The sequence below is a fragment of the Parambassis ranga genome, chromosome 24 (assembly GCF_900634625.1).
Source record: "Parambassis ranga chromosome 24, fParRan2.1, whole genome shotgun sequence".
NCBI lineage: Eukaryota > Metazoa > Chordata > Actinopteri > Ambassidae > Parambassis > Parambassis ranga.
Window position 1 is genome coordinate 142,469 of NC_041043.1, and position 23,908 is coordinate 166,376.

General features: G+C 43.2%; 1 protein-coding gene across 8 annotated transcripts in view; it reads right to left on the reverse strand.

The window, feature by feature from the left end:
• Positions 1-3,468: 3,468 nt before the first annotated feature.
• The window catches only part of afdna (afadin, adherens junction formation factor a), an 81,100-nt gene continuing 60,660 nt past the window's right edge, over positions 3,469-23,908 (reverse strand). For 5 of the 8 annotated variants that reach the window (XM_028396642.1, XM_028396639.1, XM_028396640.1 and 2 more), the window contains 15 exons: positions 22,267-22,332; positions 22,117-22,190; positions 20,724-20,842; positions 19,135-19,335; positions 18,282-18,373; positions 17,943-18,140; positions 17,446-17,563; positions 16,821-17,220; positions 15,976-16,226; positions 15,679-15,893; positions 15,413-15,592; positions 11,712-11,846; positions 8,743-9,295; positions 5,296-5,380; positions 3,469-5,097 (listed from right to left, as the gene is read on the reverse strand). In XM_028396642.1, coding sequence (XP_028252443.1) covers positions 4,941-5,097; positions 5,296-5,380; positions 8,743-9,295; positions 11,712-11,846; positions 15,413-15,592; positions 15,679-15,893; positions 15,976-16,226; positions 16,821-17,220; positions 17,446-17,563; positions 17,943-18,140; positions 18,282-18,373; positions 19,135-19,335; positions 20,724-20,842; positions 22,117-22,190; positions 22,267-22,332 — 2,844 coding nt within the window. In that variant the 3' untranslated portion in view covers positions 3,469-4,940. The remainder of the gene's footprint in view (positions 5,098-5,295; positions 5,381-8,742; positions 9,296-11,711; positions 11,847-15,412; positions 15,593-15,678; positions 15,894-15,975; positions 16,227-16,820; positions 17,221-17,445; positions 17,564-17,942; positions 18,141-18,281; positions 18,374-19,134; positions 19,336-20,723; positions 20,843-22,116; positions 22,191-22,266; positions 22,333-23,908) is intronic. The other 3 variants (XM_028396646.1, XM_028396645.1, XM_028396644.1) reach the window with 2 other exon arrangements.

The window sequence follows — 23,908 nt, forward strand, 5'->3', positions numbered from 1 at the left end:
AACACCTGGAGAGGCGTGTTTGGGAGGAACGGCCTCCCCGATCTGAACCCGAGTGGTGTTTTGTTATTGGACTTCTGTGCTGGGCATGGTTTGTCCATAACGAACACCATGTTCGAGCACAAGGTTGTCCATCGGTGCACGTGGCACCAGGACACCCTAGGCCGGAGGTCAATGATCGATTTTGTAATCGTGTCATCTGACCTTCGACCTTGTGTTTTGGACACTCGGGTGAAGAGAGGGGCTGAGCTGTCAACTGATCACTACCTGGTGGTGAGTTGGATCCGTTGGCGGGGGAAGAGGCTGGACAGGCCTGGCAGGCCCAAACGTACTGTGCGGGTCTGTTGGGAGCGTTTGGCTGAACCCTCCGCTAGGGAGATCTTCAACTCCCACCTCCGGGAGAGCTTCACCCAGATTCCGAGGGAGGCTGGAGACATTGAGTCGGAGTGGACCATGTTTTCCACCTCCATTGTCGATGCGGCCGTCCGAAGCTGCGGCCGCAAAGCCTCTGGTGCCTGTCGTGGCGGCAATCCCCGGACCCGGTGGTGGACACCGGAGGTCAGGGATGCCGTCAAGCTGAAGAAGGAGTCCTATTGGGCCTGGTTGGCTTGTGGGACTCCTGAAGCAGCTGATAGGTATTGGCAGGCCAAGCGCGCTGCAGCGAGGGCAGTTGTAGAGGCAAAAACTCGGGCCTGGGAGGAGTTCAGGGAGGCCATGGAGGAGGACTATTGGTCAGCCTCAAAGAGATTCTGGCAAACTGTCCGGCGCCTCAGGAGGGGGAAGCATCACTCTGCCAACACTGTATTCAGTGGAGGTGGGGAGCTGTTGACCTCGACTGAGGGGGTGGTTGGACGGTGGAAGGAGTACTTTGAGGGTCTCCTCAATCCCACCAACACGCCTTCCGTTATGGAAGCGGAGGCTGATGGCTTAGTGGTGGACTCGTTCATCACCTGTGCTGAAGTTGCCGAGGTAGTCAAAAAGCTCCCCGGCGGCAAGGCACTGGGGGTGGACGAGATTCACCCTGGGTACCTTAAGTCTCTGGATGTTGTGGGGCTGTCTTGGCTGACACGCCTCTGCAACATTGCGTGGCAATCGGGGGCAGTGCCACTGGACTGGCAGACTGGGGTGGTGGTCCCTCTTTTTAAAAAGGGGGACCGGAGGGTGTGCTCCAACTACAGGGGGATCACACTCCTCAGCCTCCCTGGGAAAGTCTATGCCAGGGTACTGGAGAGGAGAATTAGGCCTATAGTCGAACCTCGGATTCAGGAGGAGCAATGTGGTTTTCGTCCTGGCCGCGGAACGCTGGACCAGCTCTATACCCTCCGCAGGGTGCTGGAGGGTTCATGGGAGTTCGCCCAACCAGTCCACATGTGTTTTGTGGACTTGGAGAAGGCGTTCGACCGTGTCCCTCGCGGCATCTTGTGGGAGGTGCTCTGGGAGTATGGGGTCCGTGGCCCTCTGCTGAGGGCTGTTAGGTCCCTGTATGACCGGAGCAGGAGCTTGGTTCGCATTGCCGGCAGTAAGTCAGACCTGTTCCCAGTGCATGTTGGATTCCGGCAGGGCTGCCCTTTGTCACCGGTTCTGTTCATAATTTTTATGGACAGAATTTCTAGGCGCAGCGAGGGACCGGAGGGGATCTGGTTCGGGAACCATAGGATTGCATCTCTGCTTTTTGCGGATGATGTTGTCCTGTTGGCTTCATCGAGCCGGGACCTCCAGTGTGCACTGGAGCGGTTTGCAGCTGAGTGTGAAGCGGCTGGGATGAGAATCAGCACCTCCAAGTCTGAGGCCATGGTTCTCTACCGGAAAAAGGTAGTTTGTCCTCTCTGGGTGGGAGGAGAGCTCCTGCCCCAAGTGGAGGAGTTTGTGTATCTCGGGGTCTCGTTCACGAGTGAGGGAAAAATGGAGCGGGAGATTGACAGACGGATCGGTGCAGCTTCCGCAGTAATGCGGTCGTTGTACCGGTCTGTTGTGGTCAATCTACGTCCCTACCCTCACCTATGGTCATGAGCTTTGGGTAGTGACCGAAAGAATGAGATCGCGAATACAGGCGGCCGAAATGAGTTTCCTGCGAAGGGTGGCTGGGCGCTCCCTTAGAGATAGGGTGAGAAGCTCAGTCACCCGAGAGGAGCTCGGAGTAGAGCCGCTGCTCCTCCACATCGAGAGGAGCCAGCTGAGGTGGCTCGGGCATCTGGTTCGGATGCCTCCTGGACGCCTCCCTGGGGAGGTGTTCCGGGCATGTCCCACTGGGAGGAGGCCCCGGGGAAGACCCAGGACGCGGTGGAGAGACTATGTCTCTCGGCTGGCCTGGGAACGCCTCGGGATTCCCCCAGAGGAGCTGGAGGAAGTGTCTGGTGAGAGGGAAGTCTGGGTGTCCCTGCTTAGACTGCTGCCCCCGCGACCCGGCCCCGGATAAGCGGTTGAAGATGGATGGATGATAGATATAAATCAAACTTTTGAAATGTCAGAAACTCCTCATGCCGGAAAAACATTGTCATCCCATATATATCAGAAGTTTCTGAGAAACTCAGAAGGGTATTCAATGCACATCAGATCCCAGTACACTTTAAACCCAGCTCTACACTGAGACAGAAACTGGTCCACCCCAAGGACAAAACTCCCAGGGACAGACAGAGCAATGTAATCTATGCAGTTCAGTGCAGTGAGGAATGCTCTGATCTCTATATTGGTGAAACCAAACAACCACTACACAGAAGGATGGCACAGCACAGGAGAGCCACCTCCTCAGGACAAGACTCAGCAGTTCACCTTCACCTCAAAGAGAGTGGTCATTCCTTTGAGGATAATAATGTGCAAATCCTAGACAGGGAGGAAAGATGGTATGAAAGAGGAGTCAAAGAAGCCATCTATGTGAAATTGGAAAAACCCTCTCTAAACAGAGGAGGGCTGAGGCATCAGCTCTCACCTGTTTACAACTTTGTCCTTTCATCCCTTCCTAGCAGACTTCACTCCCACTCAAACTCTAACGATGGGCTGTCAACGAGCAACTAGTGAGGCAACAGCTCTCACCCGTACACAACCCTTTCCCTTCATCCCAGTTTCTCAGATTCCCAACCAGAAAAGTAGCCGAACTGAAGAAGCCACTTGGGGGAGTGGCGAAACGTCTTCAAAAAACAATCCTTGAGTCCGGTTGCCTCGATTTAAACTCTTGGAAACATGTGGGTTACAGTAAGCAATAGCAGCCTTGATCTGTTTCCATTGGATTTAAGGTGGGTTGTAGCTAGGTGCATGATAAAACATTGTTCTTTTACTTATTTGAGCCATCTGGAATGGAGGGAGCTATTGCACACACAGTACATTTCCTCAAGTTATTAACTTTTTATTACTGATGTGTTATAACTCTCAACTAAAAGAGTTCTTGGTCTATAAAATGCACTTTCTACAACTGTACTATAATACCTACAAAATCAATGCAAATCAGTAGCAAAAGAAAATACTTGCACTCTGCACTGTTGAAAAATCTGTATTTATTAATGATTTACAAAAGGCTAAACATGAAACCATTTAAATGATTCAGTTCATTTTGAAACCCAAAAAGGTGTTTTTTGTTTTTGTGGGGGAAGAGGAGGAGACACATCTGGTAGTGGTTTGTACAGGTCAATATTCTTAACAGCATCTTTATCTCATTATGTAGAAACTGTTTTAGCTCCAGAGAAATAGAAGAATTCCCCACACAGGATGGAGTCACTCAAACTGCAAAGGAGAGAAACATCTCTTCTCTACATCAGCAGAGCAGCGGTAGTGAGATTATGGAAATTGTGTGTATATTTGTATCACACATCTGTGAAAACATCAGGATCTGTCCGACTACAGCTGGTTTGAAAACAGAACTAAAGATTATTACCACAGCACAAGAGGTTTAAAATGTAACCCTCTTATCTGAAAGGTTTGCAGACACACGTGTAATATTAAAAACCAGTTTGTCCGCAGGTTGTTTTGTTCCACACGGTTTGAAATAAATATCCGTAAAGCAAACAAGCACTTGAGAGTAGTCGGAATCTCTTTTTATTATCGTCATTGTGAAACCAACATAAATCACATTGTGAGTTAAGGAGTTCCTTTGCAGCTTGAATTTAGGGTACAGTTAATCAAATTAATCTCACACAAAATGACTATTCAATCTAAAAGTAAATAAAACCTGGGGGGTGGAGACAAATGGTTCAAAAAAGCTGCATACTTGTTGGCTTTTCTGTTAAATTAGTGTTTTCTGGCAGGTTCCTACAGTAGTAAGAGTGAGACAGTTGTGGACCCAAATATTTACAGTATATGTTGTGCACTTCTTCATTGAATCTGTTGAAGTTTATCTATAGCAACCACATGAAGAAAGGAAACCCCCTTCCCCATGCTCTCTTGCTACGGAATGAAATAACAGTGTTTCCACTCGCTGAGGATTAAAAAACAATAAAACAAAAATAAAAGTTGGTCTGGAGCTCAACCTCAGGCATTTCTGCTGGCAAGGATAAGGAATTAAAAGTGTGAAAACAACACAAGGCATAAAATAATACCATAAAATTGTTCATATTTCTGTAGCTATTTAAAAAAAATTAAAATAAGTTTCTCCAACCCTTGTCCCCAAGAACCATTTTACAAACAAAAATATATGCCCCTCTGTCGTGTGATCCTCACTAGATATAATTAAACTTTTTTACAGTGCTTTATCATTATATATCTTTGACAGACCTTAAAGAGGGGAACGTCTCTCTGCTGCAACAATATAGCTACGTCAAAAAAAGTGACTGGTCCAGTTATTCAATGATTCAAATAAAAAAGGGGAGAAAGACACAACAGGAGGAGACACGGTCAGTGTTTAGGGAAGCAGGTGCCGGCTCTCTCCACCCCGGGGTTTTCCCAGGAGCACCGTAACACTGTTGTTGTGATGTGGGCGGGCGTTAAGGTGGTACTGGGAGGTGGCCGGCTCTGGTCTACTGCTTAGTGTTGAGCTCGTTCTCCAGCTCCATGAGTTTGCGAGAAGCCTTGACCTTGTTGGAAACCTCCTTCCCCTGAGAGAAGAGACGCTGGCGCTCCTTGAATGTCAGACTCTCTGGAGCACCACTGGGGATGGAGTTCTCCTGCTCTTGACTGCAACACACACAACAAGAGCAAAATAATGTACATTAAATGTCAGATGAACAGCAGCACAGAAGTGAAGCAATGTGAGGCAAAGAGCTACTTTCCATCCCATGCACATCATCAAGTATAGATTTTACTTTATCAGCATTGATTTTATTTAGCATTGATGAAAATTATTTCTATGATTTCTGCTTAAATAAGTCTCACCTCTTCGTCCATTTGTCCCGCAGGTCCTTGTAAACTTCTCCTGATCCTACAACTCCTGCTGAGTTTCCAGTGTACGAGTTAAATCCTGTTCCATGTTCAACAGACACACAGAGCAGCAAAACATGAGTTAGCATCATTCATGTGCAGTGTGACACCAAATACATGTGAGACAGAAGCTGCTGGGTGATGGCTTCAGAATCTCTGCTTCTGACTTTTAACCGATCCTCAGATTAAATCAAGTCAATTATTGATCACCCCATCCCAGCAGCTTCCCCTGTGGACACAGACCAGCCTGAGCAGGAGGAAGAAGAAGAGAACAAGTTGTGAAGCAGCATTAGGCAGAAACAGATCATCTCTCATCAAACTACAGCAGCAAGCCGAGGAAGAGAAGGAAGCTGTTAAAAAGGCCATTCCAAAGCAGGAAAGGTGGTCTGTGGAAGTGTGGAGGCCGAGGTCACCGTCAGACATGTTCCACAGCTCACTCAGCTGTGAAAGAACATTTGTCTGTTCATGTGGACTGCACACAGAGTGTGACCTTGACCTTCAGCCTTAAAATGTTAGTCAGCTGGCTTTAGGTGTCTCTGTGTCTGTCCAAACTGAACCAACATTCTGTCATTAGTCACTTGTTTTCTGTTTGTGGTTTGTTAGTCAGGGATCTACAGAGATTGACTTCCAAATGGCTCAATGTGTGTCCAAACTGTCTCGTAAATTCAATCACTGTGGCTACAGCTCATCAGTCTTATACTGTGGTCAAAAGGTGCATTAATCTGCTGCTGAAAACAGTTTAATACTTGCTAAAAAGGGACAGGGCCTTGCCGTTTTTGGACATGAAAACAGAAGTACTGTGTGTGCATCAAATCTATAATGAGGACCAGAGCACCAACAATGGTGCAAAGTTCCAACTGGAATGCAAGGAATTATTCTGTTCTTCCTTTTTAAAACTTACATAAAAACCCTGGCCTCCTGTAGGCCTGACAGCTTAGTTGGTGGGTATGGTTCAGATGCAGACACAGAGGCAGGGTGTGAACCCTGATGGATCAATCCAGCTGGCAGCTCCTTAGCTCTTTCTTTTTGATTTTATGGAGCCAAAGCAGAGGAGGGTGGGGAAGGAGGATCTTAAGTGTAGTTTGGGACGGGATCAAGCTGGGTCCCACTTGAGCCCCAAACCACATAAATGCCAACTGGCAGAGAACAAAGTAACCGCAGAGAAGCTGTTCAAGGCCACAGCATTCCTCTGTGGAACCAACACATGAAAATTACACTTTGGAAAATACTTCTGATTCACTGAATTGTTGTTCCTTTTGCTTCTGATGGAAGCAGCAACACTTCTTTTGTTTTTTTTTTCTCCAGTTCGGTTACCTTGTATTTAAATGGGGCCTCATTTTATTAATGCAAGCTTGTGGAGCTGCCAGCAAATCAACTTACATTCATCAAATACATTTGAGGACTCAAGCTATCAGGGACAGTGGAAGACTCAGGTGCCATTCAGGCACCTGAACCTGCCGCCCTGCCCTGTAGAAGCTGTAGTCAGGTTTCAGTAAAGCTGCAGCATTAGACAGCATGGCAGCTACAGCAGACACAGACTGACAGGTGAAATGGACAGCCAGGACCAGGGGAAAATTATGCAAATTAACAGAGACAGAAAGAGGCATAGTGGAGGAAAAGGAAGCAGTAGATAAATACAGCACAATGCAGCCTGTTGGAAACTACACACAGGCAGTAAAAAGCAACAGACATCAAGCCAGTAACTAGGTGAGCTGCTGGCAGCCAGAGTGCAGTGTGTGTGTGTGTTTTTGCGCTGTGTGAAGCAGTGAGGTGAAACATGCAGATTTGTACTCCAGGAAGGAGGTGTGAGGTGGGGTGAGGAAGTGGGCAGGGAGTGGGTTGGGGGGTTGGTGTCGTTAGTGGGAATTTCAATTTAAGTGGGATTGCAACACAGTGCAGGTGTGAGGTTCCTGGTCTGGTAAACAAGCAGCAGGGAAGAAGAAGCGGGCAGCCGCCTTCTGGAATCTCAACTACATACTAAACACACCATGCTGCAGTCAGAGCTCGCTCTGTCTGGGGGTGTTCAAAGGGCGTGAATCAAACACACTGACAGCGTGACTAAAAAATATGTCATCCTGTTGAATCTGTATAGCTCCTTTGTGAAATTTTTAATGAAAGAAATTTAAAAGAAAAGAATATGTTAACAATACTGATGATTAAAAAGACTGAAAGTGTTTTTGTAAATATGTCAACTCTTTGTAGCTGACCTCAAGGAAGTGCAGTTTTTATACCTCTGTGTTGGCTTCAGTTCTCATCCTATCAAGCTGCCACTGCTAACAGCTCTGTGAGGACGCACCTGGATACAGTAGTGCTATGAGCAAAACATACGTCCATATAAACCATATATTTCAATTATCTTTCAAATTATGCAAAACGGTAATCACAAAAGTTATGGACTTTTCTGGGTAATCACTCGAAGAAAGGACCTAAGGACCTATATGTGCGTATTTCTTTCTAGCTTGGGCCACAAATTTAACAATCACTCCATGTCATAACTGTTGTACAGTGTTTTTGCTAAGAAAGAAATTAACTTACTGCTGGATATTTTGGAAAGAGAAGAGAAATATGCATAAGGCCATTTGAAGAAAATTCACATCTTAACCAAATATTTGAAATACAAGAAAAATGTGTAATATATAAAGAAAAAAATAATTTTAAATATGTGCCACTAGATGTCAGTGTGGTGTGTTTTTTTTTTTTTTTTTTTTTTTTTTTTTTAAACCGCCCCAGACAAAGAAGAGCTCCTTCACTCAACACACTGCTGCTGTGTGCATGTATGGATGTTTATGAAATGAGTTTTTTTAATCCATGTGTGAAAGGGCCAATGGTATGTCTCCTCCCCTTTAAAGCCAAAACCGCTAAGCAGAGCCACGGGGGGGGGGGGCATCCCAAGCAGCAACCAACCAGACACAAAGGAGGCGGCGAGCGACAACACCAACAGTACTATGATTGGCTCTGATGGGTCTCAATCTGCAGCAAAAAGTGGTGGCATGATTATCGATTGCTTTTTCTGTTCACTAGTGCTGACTGAGGGAAGGAGGGGTGATTGGAGGAAGATGAGGTGGAAAAATAACATACTGGGATGAGAGGAAGTGTTCGAACAAACAAACACGAGAAAAACAAAACTCTGATTTGATTGCAAAGAGGGAGAAGAAATGTTCACATATAAATTTCATTAAAGTGGTGACTGGCGACAAAAAAATGTGGACAAACATTTATAAGAGGAAAAAGTAGACGGTGGACGTGAAAGGGCACAACACCTCTCTACTGGAAAAAAAGAAAGACACACTGGCTCTAAACCATGGAGGAGTAAATGAAGAGATGTGTGGATGAGAGGGAGTTCTGGGAGCATTAGAGGGCGCTGTGGCAAGCCTGCCTCCACTCTCCTCTCTCCGGCTCTACCTTTAAAGCCTCCTGGGGGGTTGGAGCTGGGTTTGGCAGGAAGGGGGGGGCCTGTACTGTTGGAGTTGTTGACTGGCGGCTGGAACAAGCCAGACAGGAAGATGCCGTCAGAAAGAGGGCGGGGTTTGCGCGCAGTGGGCGGCGGTTGAGGCTTGCTGTGATTGGGCAAGGCGGAGGCCGGGAGGTCGCCATACGACTTCCGGGTTGCCGACAGCTTCACCTGACCTGAATGGCCAATACCGCCACTCCCCACTCTGGTGGCTTCCTTGTCTTCCTCATCGTCATCTTCATCACCCGCATAGGAGACAAACTTGGCGGTGTAGAGTGTGTCAGGGGAGGCGACCTGGGTTTTGAGGTAGGAAGTGTTTCTCTCTGGGGGGGGCGGGGGGGTGTTAGTAGGGTTGTGGGTGGCAGGGGGTTGGTAATCCCGGGGCAGCGGGGGCCGATACAGACCGGCCGGCTCGTCAGGCGTCAGCAGCTTTCTCTCTGCCTCTTCGTGCTGCCGGCGGCGCTCGGCCTCCAGGCGAGTGTAGTACTCCTCCTCCTGTCTCCTCTGAGGGAGGGACAACCTGTTAGTAAGTTGTGCTTTCACTGGCTCCCACCAACACTGGACGCTAAGGTGCCCATCAGCTACAGCTACAGCTGGGGAACTATAGTACACACTTTACTACTAAAAGCACAAACAACTGTCTACTAGCTGGGACTTGCTACGCTATGCCACTTACTGCTCTACAAAGACCGTCAACCAGACCAGACTCTGGAAGTAGAAATTATTCTAATAGGTTGCAGTGGTGCAAAAAACTAGCTAGCTTCTCCTAGACCCTGCTTTCTAATTCTCTACCACATCTGCTTTTGTTTGAACTGTGTCCATATGGTTCTCTGTATGTGGGTAGGTCTTTGAATTTCCAGCCCACCCTGTCTACATGTCTCCACACTAAAGAAGAGATGAAGCTATGCTGGTGGGATGTGTTTATATTTCGGGGTTTGGAGCTTGACAAACTGCTCACGTGATACTTCTGATGTCAGATTATCTTCGCATTTTTTGGTCCGTATCAGGTACTGATGGTCTGTCGGGGGCTGCATGTGTCCTCAAACAGACGATATGGTTCTGTGGATGTATTACAGTGGTTGCAGACGCTTCAATCTAAAGAAACTGGGAGGGATTGTGTGTGTGTGGGGTTTGAATGATGTTGAGTATAGATGGCTGAGAATGGGTGGAGGGCTGTTTCTTTGTTTCTTTGCATGTGTGTGTGTGCATGAGGTGAATATAAAGCTTGTGGGATTTGGGAAAAATAATTAGGAAGGGTGGGCGGCATTCCCTGAACACAGTGATGCTAGATGGAATGGTTAAAGTAAAAAATAATATAATAATAATAAAATAAAATAAAATAAACCTACAGAATCATAACTGCTTCCCCAAAAAATGTGAACTTCCTGACAAACACCAACAACAATGACAATGGGAGACCCATGCTTTACAGTAGAAGGGTGGGAGCACATTACATGACACAGCAACACATCACATAGGGTGGAGGGGTGCACAGGATGATGACATGCGACTGGATAACAATATAAAAACATCAGAATAACAAATTTACAGCCAAATATTAACTATGTTGTCTAGACTTAATCTTAGCTAGGCAGGAATTTCAAGTCTTAAAAAACTGTCTGTATGCAGTAGTCTTCAGTAATCTTTTAAACAACCAGTGGTCTGATCACAGGTCAGGACAAATGTACCAGAATGCTATCATGGTGATATCAGGTGACACAACACACAAAATAACACTGAATATGTTTGACTTCAAAACAGTAGTGGGAGTGGGAATGTCAGACCAGACCACTGCTCATTTAAAAACACAATTTAAAAACAAGACTGAAACACTGAGTCTGAACACCTATGTTGAACCAAAGTGATTATGTCTCTACAGAAGCCTTGAAAAGTATTCAGACTCCTTCATTTGCTGCACACCATTCCCGCAAGCCTGTTGTAGGTAGGTGGGTTGTTGTGTGATGCTGTATTTTTCCATTTTTAATGAAATCTATTACATATCAAAGTGTGCACTAAATGAAGGTGTCTGGAATGTTTGCATAGTGTCTGTCCACTGAAGGGTGAGACTGACATGTTGTGCTGATATTATGCCCATTTTTTATAAAGCCCTACACAGATGTTATTAAAACTTTTTATATTTTAATACACTTGTTTATCAGTTTTCTGGCCTCTCCGGGAACTCAAGGTGAGGGCAAAAAGACACGTTTCTACTGCAGTAGGATTACTGCTGATAGCCCTATAGTTTTCAGGACTACTTTAGAAGTGCTGTGCCTATAAAATGTGCGAAAAACAAAATAATCCACAAGTGGAAACACAAACGAATATATGTCACGTAGAAATGCCACCCCAATTCTTGCAGTGGCAAATCACCTTGTCCGTCTAATGTTTCACTATAAAAACCTCCTACAAGGGTGGTTCCTGCTGTAAGAATACATGTAATGTTTACATTTGCCAAATTTTTGGGACACTTTGCCATCAACTGAACAGTGTGTACACACTTTTGTTTTGCTGTTTTACACTTGCTGTTACTGCCATTGCTGCTCTGTACTGTTACAAAGAGCTAGTGCTCTAGCTTAGAGTACAGACAAAAAACAGAAAAACAGCTTGCCCGGCCCCCTTAAACTAAACATGTTGAATATTTAATTAAAATGACGATTAATTAGAATTCAGTCTGGCTCTCTGCAGGATTTACAGTGATTAAGGAGAGTCTTACAACACTACAAACTACTGGACTGATTTGTCTTGCAGAAACAGTGAATTATCTGGTAAACACACAACATGTCATTCACACATACAGTGGATTTTTTGATCCTGTGATATGTAAAGACTGACTCACTAGCTAGTAAAAGAAAAATCATCCTAGAAGCATTCACTTTGATCAGGTCTAAACTCCAGCACTTTCATGGACAGACAAACCGACCTTCTCCTCGGCCTCTCGTTTGGCTCTCTCCTCCTCTCTCCACCTCCTCTCCTCTTCCTGCTTCGCTCTCTCCTCCGCCTCCCGCTTACGAATCTCCTCCAGTTGCTGCTTACGCCGTCGCTCCTCATCCTGTAACTGATTACACACACCCACAGTCACACACACACAACAACATGCCAAATGCAATGATTATCCGCACAGCATGAACCTAGTATCATTCACATACAAACTCTTGTGTCGCTTTGTTCAACTGCTTGAACATTAATGTGTCCTAACATGTTGCATGAATTGTGAGGTACTCGTTGGACTAGTCTAACAGGACTGCTCCTTAAGGTAGGCGGTGCACTGCAAACACACCGAGCACAGGCAGATACACACATACATACACAGCTGAACATGCAGACACTGACATGCAACAGCCAACAGAACAGTGCGGAGCAGGAACAAGAGCCCCCCATTTAGTCACTTTAGGTGCACTTGAGTTTCTTTTAAAGACACATTACAAAGGTCCCTCTTAGGAGGAGAAAAGGAAGAAAATGTATCAAGCATACCTGAAGTAACAAAGCTTAATGGGCTGCTGCAAAAATATTCTGAAAAGCATTCCAACACAACCCAGGTGTAACATTGTAACAAAAAGAACAGACAGAGCCATTTTCTAGGCTGGACGGTGTTTAAAGGGTTAGTTCAACCAGTTTACCAATAACATTTGACCCTGAAGAAACTGTGTGACGAGGTCATCATTCCTCTGTGGATCAGGATACGTCATAGATATGAGCAGTTCATTATTGTATTTTTATACATAAGGTATATCGTTATATTTTCATACATTATAGTGTATATTATGCATATTTATTGTTTCTAGTATTGTGATAGATTTTCTATTTTTTATTTGTCTTTTTCTATTTTTTATTTAAGACTTTTATAATACAACTTGATTAAGTTTATTTTTCATTTAAAGTTATCTAATTAATACATTTTGGTTGTTAAGTAGGTGTACAGTTGAGAAATGTGTGCCAATGCAACTCCAAACCTAAGACACAGAGAGTAGGCCTTCCCAAAAATCTCTCTGTGAATGATTTTGCATAAAGTTTATAGCTAAAAATAATAACCTTTGTGAACCTTGTGTTTTATTTTGAATGGAATTTTTGTGACAAAGTTTTAGTGAAATGTCAAGATTTTAAGTTCAGATTTTGTGTTTTTGATCTTCTAGCGTCACACAATTTTTTCTTTGGCTGAGAAGAATGATGATATTCTTTTTAAAAAGCATGTATTTCAGAGGGGTAATCAAGTGGAGTCCTTCAAACTCAGACCAGAGGACTCACTTGGATACCTAAAAATCTGGATAAACAAACCAAATTCAACACAAGAATGAAAATGTGAATTTTTATGATTTGGTTGAACAGACCCTTTATAGATAAAAAGAGGCTCAGCTGGTCACACAAATGAATGGATGGGTGGACTTGGATGGATTCATGGACACTACAACATTGCGATGGGTTCTGCACAGGCAGCGCATGGGGCTCACAAGGACCATCATGCATGGGTCCGAACCTGTACACTCCCTGTGATGCATTCAGCCATGCAGGCGCTACCTCAATATGCACTCAAAACATCACCGCTGACCAAATCAGATCGTCACTGTAAGCATGAAGTAGCTTTGAGAGAAGCTTAGCAGCTGTTTTGAGTGAACAAAGAGATGGACAGCTTCCCAAGCCAAACACCATTAAGCACCCCAGGACGGCCTCTCCATGACCTGCTGCTCAAGCCAATCATGGCCTGGTCCCATCTATTTAACCCCAACCCCTGATGGAGCGATGAATGTAGTCCAAATGGGTGTGGAAAGACAGAGCGGACACACGGGCAGGTGGGCAGCCCAGACAGTAAACCAGGAAGTCATGTAAGGGCAGGGACAGGATACTCATCATTAAATCGAAGAACATACCAAGTCTAGAACAGAGATAGCTGGGACAGCAGTCTGCTGCTGAAGGACAAGAAGAAGAGAATAGAGAGTGAGAGAGGGAGGGGAGACTGAAGAAAATACCCAAATACTGAAAAGAAAGGAGGGAGAAATGGAGGAGATCCAACTGAATTATAAAAAATAAAGAAGGGATGGGAGTCACATACAAAAAAAAAGAAGGGCTGGGGAGGTCATACAGTAACCTGAAAACATCACTGAAGTTAGCTTCTTAATCCACCGTGTCCAAAACCAACCACTAAACCAAATCATAGGTTATAAATATGTACTATCAACCTTGCACACATTCATTATTTAAGCTAGTTTATGTTTAGTGGCTATTTATTTATTTACTAATTTTTGTTTTTAAGGGATTTCTATCAGAGAAAACTTCCACTGCCTGAGCTTCCTGTTTCATAAAGGATGCTCATGATGGAAGTTACAGAATGAATGGGATCCTATGGAGCCTAAATATATAAATTGGGGAATAAATAACTACATCTGGCACTTTTCATTAGGTATGTTTTGACTGAAGAACTCTGGCTTACGTGGCCTTTAGGTCACCTTTCAACATTTTTCCACTGCAGAGATTTTGGGGCCATTCTAGGATTCAACTTTGAAGTGAGACCATGTCCCATTGGAGCTTTAACAGTGATGTGTTTTTGTGAAAAAAAAAGTACCAACTATGGAGTGGTACTTCTAAATGGCCCTAAAAAATGCAGTGAAAGGCCATATGCAACATTGAAGTATACAAAATATATATTGTGTATTTACAGGTGTTCTGTAATAACAAGGTTCAGTTTTGTTGTGTTATTAGGCTGCATGTTAGGTGTAAAATCTTTGTGGGAAACATTTTATTTTTATCTAATTTCAGTGTTTCAATCAATATTATTTTCCAATTTATTTAAGTTATTTTGGTCTAAACAGCAAATGTAATTTTTTTTTTTTTTTAGCCATTTAGATACTATGTGTGTTTAAAGTGTCCTCTAGCAGAACTGCAGCCAATTTTGAAATAATGGCTCTGTTGGAACAAAGCACAGGCCTCTGTTCTGTTCAACTCTTAGCCAAAAAGAGTTTAATACATTAGAATATACGTAAAGAATGTGAAAGAAACAAAGAACCCACACACTCCGCCACACACTCACAGATTCAACACCATCCTGACATCAATTGAATCCATTTCCCCAACTTCCAGTCACAGATTGACAGTCTTGCCACAGACTGATTAAGAAAACAAAATAATCCTGCATGTAAAGTATCTTCAGCCATTTCCAGGGACTGTATCTGAAACATGGAGATCTGACAGCCTCTGTGGTGCTATAAAGTGTTTACATCCCTGCCCGAACCCTCCCGTCCACCCTTTCAGCCAATCGGGTTTAAGCAGCTCAGCATGGCAAAGCAATGACAGAAGCATGTTGCAGATGCACACTGCGGAACATTCATAGTGGGCGTGCTGCTACAGAGGAATCCATTTCCTCTTCGAGCATTTGAAAAGGCGGTTCAGCCTGATTTCCTCTGGCTCGCCCTTCCTCATTTACTCATAAACGTCAGATTCTGGATTGTGGGCTGATGGGAATTATTCATTAAAAAACAAAAGGCAAAATTTTATTTCTGGCAAATCAGCATGTGCACACAATACTTTCCCAGCCCCCTTTCCATCTGTTTTTTCCTTCTTTTAGATGGTGAAAATATGTAACTTGTATTTTTATCTCTGTTTTTCTCCCTCTATGTCCACCTCCTGTCTTACCCTGGCTCTCTTCTCAGCCTCTAGCCTCTGCATGATCATCATGGTGTCCACATCTTCGTCATCCTCCTCCTCCTCATCCTCATCGCTCTGCTTGGACTCCTGCAGTCTTTTTTGGAACTGCCACTCCAACATCAGCTTCCTGAGGCGGTCGCTTTCCTCTGCTGTTCGCTCTGGCTTTGCCTGGGAAACAAAGCAGGCCCAGAAGTTATCACAAAATCACAGCTGTAAAAGGAGTCCCTTAATCTGGACCTTTGATGTGGGCCCACCTGCAGCTCTTGAATCTCCTTGTCCAGCAGGTCCACAATGTGAAGCTGCTGCTGTTTCTCAGCCTTTTCACGGGCATCTCTCTTCCATGGATCTGGAGACAGACTGTCGCTGGATGTCAGCTCCTCTTTACTGATGGTTATGTACTGCAGGTCTCTCCTCTCGATGGTCCTTGGCTGCTGCTGGGGAAGCAGCTCCCTGATCACTGTGTCCATGCCTGCAAATATAGTTTATTTAACTTAAAGATTGATTTTAAGACCAAACACAAATTGTGAAATATTTTGGTTTTAATGTGTTACCGGCAGGGTTAGAGGCACTGGAAGGGGGTGGTACTGTTGACCGTGGCAAGCTGGCCAGTTTCTCTGGTCTTGATGGAGGAGGCTGGGGCTGTGGGGGGAGGTAGGGCTGGGGTGGGGCAACGGAGGCCATTGTGGGCTGGTGGTGAGGAGGAGGCATGGAACCTCCGTTGTTGTGAGGCGGCTGGACAGGGATGACAGGATTGGCCCGGATCTGACCCAACTTCCTTTCCTGCTCCCTTCTCTTCCTCTCCCTAGAGAATATTTATGAATATTATATTAATTTTATTCAACCACTATGTATACTGCAACACTCAAAAGGCCACAAAACATTCTTATAAATACACTCTTGATCAAAATCTTAGGACAAAGAAAACATTACCACTATTTGAACGTTGCTGTGGTAGATAGAAACCAGGTTGTATATAGAATGGGTCTAACAGAACAACACTACAGCTCACAATGGCCGCCTGACCAGGGACTTCTTCCAGGAGAAAAACAGCCGCTTTCAGTTTCAATCAAATAATAATAAATTGCCTACTAAATACTGTTTGTCTCTTGCTCTGCTTATAACCTGGTTCCATCCACCAGAGAAAAATTTAAATACTTCTGAATATTGTTATGTTTTTTCCTTGGTCCTAAAATCATCATCAGGAGTGTATATACAACCGAACCAGGTTGTTTTCTTCAGGGAATTACGTAATCTCTTTCAGTCCATAACCTGTTTTAAGTGTTTTTTAATCCATGTACACAATATACTTCAAAATCTGTAAACAAGAAAACCATGTGCAGTGGGATTTAACATAATACTGGTTTGTTCTAAATAGCATACATCATAAAATCCCCACCTCTCTTCCTCAAGCCGAGCCTTCTCCTTCTCATACCAGCGCTGCTGCTCCTCCCTTTTCTTGCGGTCTGCAGCCTGCTGCGCTGTTACTGTGGTGACAGCAGCAGGTGGTGGAGGGAGTGGCAGGTCAGGCTGGGGTTCGAAGGGGTCAGGGTAAGCGGCTGGGGGCGGGGGTGGAGGAGGGGGCAGGTCAGAGCGGGATGGCGGCTGTGCCAAATGAGGTGGCACGGCATGAGGTGTGTTGGGGGTTTTCCATCGTCCTGGCCCAGTCTTCTGGTTGTGGGTCTTGTTGGAAGAAGAGGAGGAGGCTGAGAAGTTTAGGTGTTCCTGGCTGGATGTGGATGACTCCAGTGAAGAGGACACCTGTGGCTGTGGGGCCCAGTGGTCCAGTCCTCCAACACCTGGAGACAAAGAGACAGTTATAACCTGCACATAGACTGTTGACTGGCAGGTTATTTACATCACCTCATCACCATTAGGGACATCACATTATGTCATATTTAATGATATAGTTATAAATTACATAATCATGAACAATTATATTAAATGTTATGCCTCTGTATTACTGTAGTACTACAGTCCTCTTTTGTCATCCTCCTTGATATGACATGTTTGCTTCATCTTACCTCCTGATGGACCCCTTTGGTAGTCCAGGTAGTCCTGCTGGTAGTGTGGCTGCATACGCTCATCTGGCCTCAGGCCTCCTGGGGGCGGGTACAGCTCCTCCTGGGAGTGGTTAATCCGCTGTAAAACATTGAAGAGAAGAAAAAAAAATAATGAGTGGGGGAGAGAGAAGGAGTAAAATATGCAGAAATAATTAAGGAACAAGTAAAGCAGAGTTCATAATTAACTGTTTATTAATGTTTAGAATTTTATTAGGTTTCATTTTTTATTCTACTCTTACTATTTTACCTTATTTTATATTTCTAACCTGTTTTTTGAGTATACATGGAGCACCTGGAATGCAAGCTATTTTACCCTGGGATCGATAAAGTATTTCTTATTCTGATTCTGATAATGAGAAAACATGTGATAGCTAAGAGATAGACGTCTGCCAGATTGTTTTTTACATTTTAGAGTAGCTTATTATAATTAGAGGCAGCTATTTGTGATATTACTCTACCTGCATGCTGTTGTTGTGGATGCTGTCAACCATAGGGAGGCGCTCTCTGTCCTCCATTCCCTGCCAAAGCTGCGAGGGCCCTGGTCCAGGACCCACCACACGATCTTGGCTCTTGGAGGCTGGGATGGTGAAGTACTCCCTGGGGTAAGTCTGGGTGGGGATGGGGTAGGCTTCTGGATGGGGAGGGGAGGGCTCATCCTAAGGAAGAAAAAATAGAAATGTTTATACGCAATAGGTGAAAAATGATTCCTCAAGTAAGTGTGTATCAACAAGTGTGTGTCACTCCTGTCTGCTAGAAACATTCCACATCAAGACGCCACCAGCTATAATGGTACTCACATCTGCACAAAGGTTGCCAGTGGAGACAGAGGTGATTTTAGTGCCAGGTCCTCCGGGGTACACCGATTTTCCTGCAGGACTCTGGCCCTGATCTGTTAACGACAAAGTAGATTAAAACAATATTCAACCAAACCACGAATTAGTAGCACAAAAAGAAACTAGCTGCTGAGTGTTATTCGCACACAGAGATACTCGAGCAAGCCACAGTGATACACTGTTTCTTTACACTGTTTCTTGACAGATTTTTTGTTATCATTTCCTGGGCTGACCATTTAAGCTTTTTATCAAGAGGTTTTCAGATATTAGGAGTCAAAAACATTACTTTCCATTGAAACTGTGTTGAATTCCTGTCACAAGGCTACTGTTTTTGTACATTCTTAATTAATGAAAACAGCCACATTAATTAGGCAGACTTTAAGAATTTCCTTCACATAGAGATATAAAGGCATAACCACATACAAAATGTGCTGCGTGTAATAAGCAACACACAAAATTGTTGAAGCTTTTAATTTTAAGCTTTTTCTGACATGCCAGTGGTCCACAATCAGATGGATCACAGAGCAGTCAGTTTGCCACCTGCAACTATATCTGTAAACGGCCTTTTACACAGAATGGCAAAAAGAAATAAAGCTACAAAACTGTGCGTTCTATTGGCAGTTTGAAAGAGGGTGTAGTGCTCATTATTGCTATGATGGAAAGAATTTACATTGCATCCTGGCATTGGCATAATTACCTTGCTAGGTGAGCTGTATTCTTGATAATGAGATAACAAAGGCACAAATCCATCTCCCAGGCTTCAAACAATGTTTTTTAAAAAACGATTAATAAAATCCTGGTTAGCAGGGGAACTTACTGGCTACATTGGGGCTGGAACGGTGGTCAGCTCGGTTCTTCAGAAGCCTGTCTTCACCACTCATCTTCTTTGGTTCGGGGTAAGAATCCCAGCCAGCTTGTGGGCTCTCCGGAGAGCCATTCTGGACTGAGCTGTTGTACAACTCAAAGCCCTCACTCTTTGGTCGCATTTTCCCGTTTTTCTCACGGCCTCGGTCTGACGCTGGATAGACAGAGAGAAAAGTGTAAATAGATCAGAAATAGTTTGCAAAACAGATTGTCGTATTTGGCATTAGGCCATGTTTGGAACAGTTCATTTAAAGTTGAATAAAGGTACTGTAAAGGCATCAATTTCTTTCTGAGTTCATCAGCGAGTGAGCATGTCTTTCTGTGTTTCTATTGGTGAAGTCTATCCTTCACTGTCTGCTGGTTAAACGTCTCTGTCAGCACTGAGAAACACTAGGAGAAACACCCCTTTATCATCATCCTGGACCGCAGACCAAAAGACTTCCTTAATGAATCTGGGGTCACATTCCAGCCAACAAAGACCAGCACACAGCCAGGCAACCCAGAAAACTCTGAGCCGTGAGTGTGTAACTTTTTACGCACACACATACACATAACTGGCTCTGGTAAGAAGCACTCATTATATCTTATTTCACTGTGCTACAAAGGGAAGATAACAAAGACACACTGTCTAGACAAGTCTGCTTCTCTTCCATCATCCACAACAATAAAAAGCAGAGTCAACAATAGCCCATTTAGTACTACTTAAATGGCTTTTAGTGTTCTAGATCATTAAAGATCCTGTGATGGGAGTACAAAAGCAGTTTAATAATAACTGCCAATATTATATCAATACGGTACGTGAAGCCAACACCAGTGGCTATAGTTAAGTGCATCCTGGGGGCCAGAGTACACGACATAGAGGGAAGACTTAAGACATGAGACTTAAGACATAAGCATAAATACAGTAGGATTATTGACACCTAGCTATGCCAGTCAGGTAGTGAGTGTGTACTTTGGCTAAAACCATGTCGGACTCCGTAGCGTTCTCTGGTCCCCTCCCGAATCTGACCAGTGATGATATGTTTAGCTAACATGTCTTGGTGGTGAGACTTGGTTAGAGGATGAAGAATATGTTGCTTTAAATGAATCAACGCCGTCTAGTTATGTTAACTATCATGTTCCTTGAGGCACAGGCCGAGGAGGAGGAGTGGCAGCAATCTCCCACACCAGTCTTCAGAATAATCCTAAACCTTAATCTATTCATAGTTTTTTGAGTTTCACTCTCAGCCTGTCTCACCAAAGCTAAAAGTCAGTAAAGCCAGCTTTACTTGTTGTAGTGTATCAGGCTCTGCGTTTCTGCAAAGTCCCTTGAGACAAATCTGATTTGTAAAAAGCTGTATGTAAATAAAACAGAAAATTTAATTAAATTAAAAAAACAGTAAAAAAAAGCATATCCTCACAAATGCTTAGAACCTATTAATAATTGCTCACTATTAATAATATTAATAACTTCTGTTGAACCCTCTAACTTCAGTGTAAGCTAAAAAGTTGCACAAAAACAAGCTGACAATGCAAATATCAGCGAAAAGGAAAATAGCTTACCCCTGGGCATCATGGGGCTCGGCTGGTTCAGTAGGGTAGCCAGTCCGTGGTAAATGGCTCCCTGCTTGGCGACTTCCAGAGTCACAACTGAGCCTGTCCTCGTCATCAGTTCTGCCGCCCTGATCAGAGAGATGTCGAATCTAAGTATTACGATACTTTGATGCCGATACAACAGATTTAAAAAGGTCAGAAAATATAAGAAAATTTTCTTCTCAGTCCAACTAATCCTGCTGTGACATTATGTCTTGTTTTAACATACAACAAGAAAGAATTCATTGTTAAAAGTCTCATTAAAAAAATACATTGGTTAATTTTGAAATTACAAATCTGTGTCCACAGGCACATCTAACATCTGTTCTTTACTTGATAAAGTCTGATTCTCTAGTGAAATTTAGTACTAGAAAACACAAATTTTTCTATCTCTTCTTTTTGTGTGATATAGGAAGCCCCTCTCCTTCTTCATTGGTTTTGGTCGTGGAAAGAGAAGTAACATTGTAAAAACACAGTAGAATGGAACCATTTTTCAATGAACTGACAATGATGTATGTTGAACTTCTTTGTAGTTGTACAGAAAACTGACACTGCAAGTGGACAAAGAGCCCAACTAAAAGTCATTCATTTTCTGTCCATTTATTAGATTAAATATATTTTGCTCTACTGTCAGTTGTTAAAGAGAAAAAAACGTTCAGACTGGGATGCCTTTGTTATACAAGAGAGGAGGCATGGATTATATCTGTCATTGCCAGAGACTCACTTTACTCTAATTTGGGTACAATCCTGCTGTGTGACACAAACCCACACACACAGAGCACATGTTACTTACTCATGTGAGTATGTACACAGACATTTAACCTAATCCCAGAAATAGCTCAAGGGTTAGATGTAACATCAGCTCCTTGATGCTGAGCAGAGAACACCACATTTAAAAAATATGACAGGGTGTGATACACGCACGCACGCACAAAAACACAAAAATGACGTGACACTGGAAATCCTCTCTGCAAGCTTTAGCAATTAAACAAATTATTTGCAAATCTAGTTTGACTCAAAGCACAGCAGTGACAGTGAAAATCAAGCCTTTACATGCTGAGAACTGGCATCGAGAGGGCTGAAGCTGTGTGTCCCAGACATGCTGGAAATTCTGTCTTTTAACAAAGACAGATGGGATGCAAAAAAACCAAGACAATTTAACCCCGAGGTCTTTAAGATCTGGTAAAACAAAAAAGCATCTCCCTCCTGCTGTCTGTATATGTTTTTTAAATTTAATTAGAATGAACACGTTTCAATTGAGAATTTGCCTGTTTACAATTTGCATCACATTACATGATTGCTGTGTAAACAGAAATGTGTTCTGACAACTTCAAATCAAATGAAAATAAGGGAATGTTTTTACCTCTCCTGTGATAGGCCAACCAGACTACGCCCATCAACACTCAACAACTGGTCACCTGCTGCCAAACGGCCGTCCTGTGTAAACACATACACAATCACATGCATGATTATCCTTACAGTTTTTTTTGTCAGTTTGTATGTTTATACGAACCATGTCAGCTGCTCCTCCTTTGACAACAGACTTAATGTAGATGCCCAGCTTTTCCTGACCAGCACCCTGCACAGAAATTAGAGAGAAATTAACAAAGCAGCAGGGAAGACATAAAATATCAAAAAGATCAGTTATGGTCAAACAGATCAATAAGAATAAGCGCAGTGTATGCCATAAACTACTCTTCCAAAGAAGAGGATTGTTCATTTGAGCTTTCACTCTGACAGAGGGCTTGGATAGTCCAACTTCAAAAACAATTTTATGTGTAAAAGTGTTGACACTGAACAGAACCAGTTCAAACTGCCAAGAATTAGAATTTTAGTTACATTTCTTACCCAGTTTATAAACTAAGATGTTTCATACATCGACCCGTTTATCCTAAAACCAGACAAATATTTCAGAAATCTGTCTTTGTGAAGACACTGCTGATCTAAATCTGAAACTATTTTCCACTTCCAATGCAAGGCCTCCTGAAGTAAGGATAAAGTAAGAAATCCTCCCTTATCCTGGCAGAAAAACGTGTGGACATCTCTCAACTCACTGCAGATTTACTCCCACTTTTAACCTTCTAAACACCCCAGTTGTGCCAAAGGGTTTGATATGCATATATCAAAAATTCCAACAACAGTTACTGAATGACTTATGTCAGATGCATTATTCCATCAAAACTGACCAATTTTAAGCTTAAACTATGTGCAGCCAAACACTTCTACAAGCCAGAAAACTATAGTGAAGCTAGCAAAGTCATAATGAAATAAAATGAATAAATAACAACCAGGAAGCCGTGATTAACTCACTTACTGTAAAATGTAAATTGTTTAATATCTGTGGCATGTGGAGCTTCTATTGTCTTTCAAAACCCATAACACTTGTGAGGACTGACATTCAACAGACATGTTATACTGCACAAGAAAGTTTCAGTTCTTTCCACTTTTGAGATTGGCTGTCTCCACAATGATGCAGTGAAATGAATGAACACACAGTGAATAAAAATAGCAAAAAAACAACACACCCCAAAACAGCTTGTAGTCAAGTTTACAGCTTAAATCAATGAGAAGCTTCACAGAAAGTATTTGCACACACACATAGACATTAAGTATCACAGTAGGTTTATAAAGTCACTCCTAATTGCTGCTATTTCTTAGACAACGTGGGACAGAGTGTGTGCTTGTCTGTGTGTGAAGCCACATCTCTTCAAAATTTGGCAGGGGTTAATAGCTAGGACATATTTACTAACTGTTTCATCAGGTGTGGTGGATAAAAACTACAGCAAGGGAGGCCTGATGGAAAGCTGAGCTGTACAATCCAACTGTTCCTGTAGCAGGAACCAACTTTTGAATATGTGGAGACATGAAAATACAGTAAACCAGAAATAATATGATTAGCTGCAAAGATCTTTGTGTTGACATCTAAATGAAATGCTGTCCCAGGCTTTCACTTTGTGACATATTTTTGCCAAATGTGAGGGTTGTTAATAAAGTCTTTGTCTGTAATAGAATGATATCAAAAGTGTATCTATAAACACATAACTTTCTTATTTTCTGCACAAAGCCGACCAATTGTTTTCTACGTTTGAACATTTTAAAATTATACAGAGTGAAAAGAAATTCATTCATCATCTACATATCTGTGTCAAGGGCAG